The sequence below is a fragment of the Brassica oleracea genome, chromosome C7 (assembly GCF_000695525.1).
Source record: "Brassica oleracea var. oleracea cultivar TO1000 chromosome C7, BOL, whole genome shotgun sequence".
NCBI classification, from domain to species: domain Eukaryota; kingdom Viridiplantae; phylum Streptophyta; class Magnoliopsida; order Brassicales; family Brassicaceae; genus Brassica; species Brassica oleracea.
Window position 1 is genome coordinate 4,384,275 of NC_027754.1, and position 7,282 is coordinate 4,391,556.

Sequence of the window (7,282 nt, forward strand, 5' to 3'; positions counted from 1 at the left end):
CTTCGTAAGTGTGTTATGGACTATTGGCATAACAATAACTCCCCACATTAACGACATATACATACTTTTAAATTTTAATATTTCCATTTTCCTTGCATTGATCAGTGGTTTCCTACAAAAATAAATTGTCCGGTATGTAAAAAAACTAATTTATGATGCCAACTTAATAAAAAATAAAAGGGTTTATTGGGTTCTAATTTCCAATATCACTTTTATCACTTTTGTCCTCATTTAGATATTTTTCTTTTTGATATTTTTCTTTTTCTTTCTCACCATTTAGATATTTTTCTTTCTCGCCATTACAAATTTATAGATTTATGTTGATCTTGACTTTGTAGCTCTATGCTTTGTTTCCTGCTCTCCTTTTTTTTTTAAAAAAGCCGTCCCTTCTAAAGTGCCAAAAAAAAACTTCAATTTATCAATAATATTATATACTTATTAACCCTTCTCTTTATGTTCCCATGCAATCTCCTCTAATCTCACATCATTTTACAAGAATAACTTGCAGCCCAAGCTCCGGCAAATCCAACATAAACAAACACTCACTTCCACGCAACGCCTATGAGTGGTATTGTTAAAATTATATTTAAATAAATTAAATTAGACCACGAAAGAAGGCCAGCTTGAATATGTATTGGTTGGGAAATATATCTCTAAGAAGTATGTGTCGATTAGAGGTGTCCTTGATTCAGTATATAAAGCCTTCACTTGATATATGTAAAGATACACACTCATTTTATTATCCAAATTATATTTACTTTGGTGCAACTGTCACCTATATAATATTATAGTTTAGTGCTCCTATCATTTACGATATTCATCTTTTGCTTGAACAACTACAAAACATACAAATATATTCCTATAACTAACCAATGCCAAATGGATCAACAAATCTTTTACAACTTATTAGAAAACAAAACGTACAAACCCGGCGCGTAGCGCCGGAATACTCCCAGTATGTAAGAAAGCTCAAAAACCATATAAAATACGTTTAACTGATCGATCAAATATGTTTGTAACTTATACAAATATCTTGTTGAAAACACTATAATGTATGATTATTCATGACTCGTGATGTAAATATGTTTTTCTTTTAAAAACAATTATATTAATTAATAACCGGTATCTCTTATAATTTTGAATAAAACAAAATAACCGCTTTAAATCATCTCCAACTAGATCCTTTTACACAAACCTAACTGGCGCAATTCACTAGCCGGTTTCAGATATCACAGAATTGTCCACCGTTCTCAACTGTAGTAAAGATAGCCTAAGAAGGTGGAATTAACACGGTTTTACCTTCCCGAGCCTAAGAGACCATCACCGTCTTAGTTCCTTTCCTGCCAGAGTAGTTGAATCCTGAAGAATTCATCATCCTTGTAATTGATCCTATCAAGAAAGCACTATAAACACAAGTCTATCGGCAGAGGATAGCAATATCGTCAAAAGCCGAGGACACCGACAAAACAAACATCCTCCGAAGAAAAACGGGATGCGATGGTAGAAAAAACTGGATCAATAAATTCATAACCTGCAAAAGGAGAGGAGAGCATTCTACCAAGACAGCAAAAAATTATCTCGACATTGGAATGACCATTCCCCACCAGGTCTCCAAGTCGCAAATCAAACTAACTGACTCAATCGGAGCAACTAAATGACATCTTGGGCTGGACCAGAGAACCTTACCACGTCCTCTTTGCGCTTGGGCTTCTCGACGCTGCAGAAACAAAGGGTAACCATATGAAGTGGATATGAAGACTCCATACCTCACGTGAAAAGGCAAGAGCTGCTTAAAAACCAAAACCGGGGGAAGCACGATAAAATGGAGAGCAACCGCCAGAGATGTAGCTGATTTGTCATAGACGACAGAACAAGACCACACACCTTAAGCTACACACAGTGACCTACCAAGATGCGGCAGCCACACTACCACCAGAACCAGTGCATGCTCTGGCAGCCACAACCACCACCTCTCCTGAGGACTAGCTAGACCCTTAATCGAGACAAAATTTGGAACCTCGACTATAGGAGACCTAAGCGCTCCACTCCACATTGAAAAAAACCTTTGAAATAATACAACAAGAAAAAGACCAGAGGAGCGAGCCGGTGATGAATACCATGCGCCACCATTGCATATAACATCAAGCAAATCTACAAAGTAAAAGCGAGATCCACAAAAGCCCCACCCTAAAAACCCGACTCCTTACTCCTCGCAACCCCTGCCACCTCGTCGAAGATCCATAAAAAGACCTCAACCGCTGGATTCATTACTCTCCGGAGCAGATCTAGGTTCTATCGGCAAAGCCTCCACCAGAAAGTCGGACATATATGGACGGCGAAAGGAGAGGAGAGGTAAATAAAAAATAAGGGGAGAAAAAGAAAAGACGTCTCCGATGTCAGAGATATGATGCCGGATCTAGCTGAAGGACCGAAGAGAATCGTTTTTGGTTTTGCTTTTTGATTGGTTTCCCTATATTGATAGAGACAACATGAGGTAAATATGTTTTCATATAAATAAGTTACAAATGTTTTATTTGCTAATATATGCCAGTTTTAGGTTTTAGCAAATCTGATAGTTTTTATTGTATTTAATTAGCAAATCTGATATATTAGTTCAAATAATAAATGTAATTACATAAACAAAGAAAAAAGAGACAAATTTTGGAGAAACCCCGGCTTATGTATGATCGATTGGTTTGTTAGGGAAAATCCCAAAAATATTACAAGACTTCAATATACAATCTGAAAAAAATTCAAATAATAGTTACAATAACTGGTTTGTAAAATTTGATTGTTCATGATATTCTTTGCACATTATGAGCTATTAAAAAGATCACTTTGGGTGCTTAGCAACCCGGGCTAAGGCACCCCCACTACATTTCACCTTATGGTCATGCGGATATGCAGGTATCTTACGGTTCATTTGAATATCCGAAATGAGAATCCATCCGTGAGCCACACCATCCCTTTGGAAATTAGTTTGAGCCTACTTTGGATACCCCGAGATAAAAAAGATGAAGATCAAAATCACATATGCACAACTATATTATAGGTAACTATTGTCTATTGTTATCTTAAGTTTATTTTACATATAAGTGTATTATGACTATGGTATTTGGTCAAATAATATACTCATATGAAGAGGAATAGTTATAATTTGTTGAGACATGATCAAATTTGAACAGTGGAAAAAGAACTGCCTTAACGAATTATCGTCGAATCATGGTCTTTAATATCATTCATTCTATAAAAAAAATTCATTCCAAATCGATTTATTTGTCTCTTTTTAATGGTACGTAGAAAGATACATACCAGTTAAAAGCTGGGGAAGTAATAATTAGAAGAAGCAGAGAAATAGAGAATTTGAAGGAAAAAAATGGAGTTTGTTTTTCTTCCAAGTAAATATCGATGATGCCCTCACCTTTCTTATTCCCTCATTTGTCCCTTTCCTTTTTCATGTTTATTTCTAACCTCTCTGTCCCTTTCAATCCTTCTCCAGCAGATATCCTCTGATTCTATCCCTCACAATATTTTAGAAAAACAGATATTATTTCACAAAATCAATAAAATTCACCAAGAGTAGTTCCAGTTTCTTATATAAAAAGTAATTCATCAGAAAAAGAACATAAATAGCTATAGAACTGTAAACACACATTAAGTTTAGAATGCTTAGATAATATTTCTTATACTAACTAATGTTGATCTAAATAATTTTCAATAAAATTCACCAAGAGTAGTTCCAGTTTATTATATAAAAAGTAATTCATAACAATAAATAGCTATAGAAATATAAACACACATTAGGTTAAGAATGCTTAGATAATATAACTTATACTAACTAGTGATGATCTAAATAATTTTCCTTAAATAAAAATAAGAATCTTGTTTCTCCATTTCATTATTTTTGTTCTAAACAAAGAAAACCGAATTTCTGCATAAGGATTTCCTTCCGTTTTGCTCGAATATTAATCCAAAAGAAATTTTAATGTCATCTTGTTGTATATCCCAAATTTTGTCATATACAAATTTTCTAGATCATACATGTATAGTGAATAATTTTATTAAATATGTCACGACCTTTTTATTACCATATAGTAACGCGTAGTAAACCTTCTATAATTCATTTGCTTATATATGAAAATATAAAATAGATTTTAATTTGTTTGTGTGAGATTAAATCTACATGCATTAAAGACTAAAATTGAATAATTGATTTTCCAGGATCGTAAACTTTTATTGGGTCCCCATACGTGTATATATAAGTCACACCTTACACACTCTCTCTATATCTCCCACACACAAAACCTAGAATCTCTTTTTCTTAAACTTTTTTTTCTTGGTAAAGTTAATTTTCTTTCTCTCTCAAGATCATTGTCTTCATCTTCATCTTGATCTTGAAGATGGAGCCACCGCAACATCATCATCAAGCCGACCAAGAAAATGGCAACAACAACAAGTCCGGCTCTGGTAGTTATACGTGTCGTCAAACGAGCACAAGATGGACACCAACAACGGAGCAAATCAGAATCCTCAAAGATATTTACTACAACAACGGAGTCCGATCACCAACGGCCGACCAGATTCAGAAGATCTCTGTAAGGCTAAGACAGTATGGGAAAATCGAGGGTAAAAACGTCTTTTACTGGTTCCAGAACCATAAGGCTCGTGAGCGACAGAAGAAGAGATTCAACGGCACAGTCATGACCACGCCGACGTCTTCATCTCCCAACTTGGTTATGATGGCTAGTGATCATTATTATAACCATCATCCTCTTCTTCACCATCCTCAGCATGGTGTTACCATGCACAGACCTGCTTCAGTAAACGTTAAGCTTGACCAAGAAAATCATCTGCTTCATCAAAACAGATCATATCCTAGCTTCAATAACGGTGACTAACTAATTTCTTATATATATATATATGTTATAGTTAAAATGTTTTGTTTTGCATTACTGTAGGAACCATTTACACCACTAACTATAACATGAAAAAGCAAAAAAATCTAAGAAGTTTTACATCTACATATATATATATATATGAGTGATAAATATATATGTTATAGCGTATCAAACATTCAAAATATTATTTAAATATTATTTTCAATGAATTTATTCAGGTGATTTTTTTAAGTTAATTTTATGTTACTAGCTAGGATTAATTTACACCATAACTAATACATGTTGCAAAAAACAAGAAAAAGAAAACAAGACTTTCATGTATATATATACTATTGATATAAAAAAACAAAAAAAAATGATTTTGATAGTTATATGTAATGAAGTATATGTGAAGCTATATGGATCTTTAAATGGGGGAAACCAAATTTGCATCTAAAAGAACGATTTCTTTGTTGTGTAATGGAAACTGGCCTCACATGTTGCGGTATATAACAATATTAGGGATTTTGGTTAGTAGAAAATAGCTTATTATATGTTTCTTTTTCGTTCTCTAAATATTATTTGATGGTTTGAAAACATATACATGCATCTATATGGTCACAAAACCGTATATATCTGTTTGAAGGGAATTTAAATTATGCAGGTACAGGCACTGAATGTGGTGCTCTTAATGCGTCTTCTAATGGCTACATGAATAGCCATCTCTATGGATCTATTGTACGTTTGAAACTACAAGTCATTTATTTTAGACAATATAAATTCTGCATGCATATAAATTCCATTTACATTTATGAAACGGGATTTTGGGTGAAGGAACAAGATTGTTCAATGAGCTACAACAACGTAGGTGTAGAGTGGACAAACATGGATCATAATCATATTTACTCTGCTCCAGCTTACAACTTCTTCGATAGACCAAAGCCTATGTATGAACTAGAAGTTCATGAAGAAGAAGGAGACTATGGTGGCAATGCTTATCTGGAACATAGACGTACACTTCCTCTTTTTCCTATGCACGGTGAGGATCATATCAACGGCGGTGGTGGTGTCATCTGGAAGCACGGACAATCGGACGGTCGTGATCGTTATGGTAGAGGCCCTTGTGCTTCTCTAAAGCTATGCCTGAACTCCTACGCAGCCGGCGTCACACAGGATTAATGCTTTCTTGAGCTACGTCTGAACTCCTACGCTCTTTAGCTTCAATCGCATGGTTGGCTCGTATTATGCAGTTATAATAGTAGTATCTTCCGTACGTACGTAGTTTAATAAATTGTAATTACTCTCGTCTAGGTTTAACTTTATTTGAGTGTGTTTTTCACCTTTCTTTTATAATGTAACACATTGAAATTATATTAATATGGAATTTGAGTCTATTTCAGTACGATATACACATATGGAAATTCAAAAAAATCCGTAGGCATTATGTAGGGGAAAGCCCCCAAAATCTACATAGTTTTTATACAAGTGGATTAGCCAAATATAACCTATATATTGGTTTGAAATGAAAAAAATAAACTTCATATTCAATCAATCGCAAAAGTAGGGGTAGCAAATTATTATTTATCCCTTATGACCAAAAAAAAAAAAAGTTATTATACGATTCTATCATACGGAAGTCTACAATTAGTAGAGAGAAGTCTACAAAGTGTAGACCTCTTAACAAGTATATTGTATAGGTTTATTATGAAGTCTACATCGTAATTTGATCTAATCATTTTATTTTAAAAATGTCTAATTAGGAAATATTGTGTGAATTTTTTTTATAAATCATCAACATAAGAACCAGTGTGAGGGATATAAATTAAAAAATTAATATAATTGAACATTTTTAAAAATATATATTGATTTGATAATTCTGTGTTGGAATTAGATTCTTAGGGTTATATTTTAGATTTAGGTTTTTGTTTTATTGACCTAAATTTACATATCAATTTGATAGTTTATATTTTACATATTTTGTTATTTGATACAATGATTAACTGAGACTTTTTGGTTATTAAGTACACATTTAGAGTTTCGATTTTGTGGTTTAAGACATTTCAAACAGCCCCTTATCCTCTTAGTCCGAGAGATTTTGCACTCCAATAGCCTCCCATCTCCTCAAAATTTAAGGGGATTAATCACTACAAGAAAACAGGGGGATTCTGATGGCGGAAATCGTCGGAAATTCGTCGGAATAGACCGATTCCGACGAATTTCCGACGAACCCGTCCGTCGGTATCGTTTCGTCGGAAAAAAAAAATTCGTCGGAATTTCGTCAGAACTTCCGACGACTTTCTGACGAATACCGAGAAACGTCATTCTGACGAACTTCCGACGATATTACGATGCGGATACACGAGACCAGAGTTCATCGGAAAAACTACGTACCGACGGAGAACGTT

At 34.1% G+C, this 7,282-nt stretch overlaps 1 protein-coding gene across 1 annotated transcript; it reads left to right on the forward strand.

The window, feature by feature from the left end:
- Nucleotides 1-4,363: 4,363 nt before the first annotated feature.
- LOC106305359 (protein WUSCHEL-like) lies at nt 4,364-6,056 on the forward strand. The gene is made up of 3 exons (XM_013741738.1): nt 4,364-4,890; nt 5,542-5,615; nt 5,712-6,056. Exons 1-3 carry the CDS (start codon nt 4,401-4,403, stop codon nt 6,054-6,056), a joined length of 909 nt encoding a protein of 302 aa, XP_013597192.1. The 5' UTR covers nt 4,364-4,400.
- Nucleotides 6,057-7,282: the final 1,226 nt, after the last annotated feature.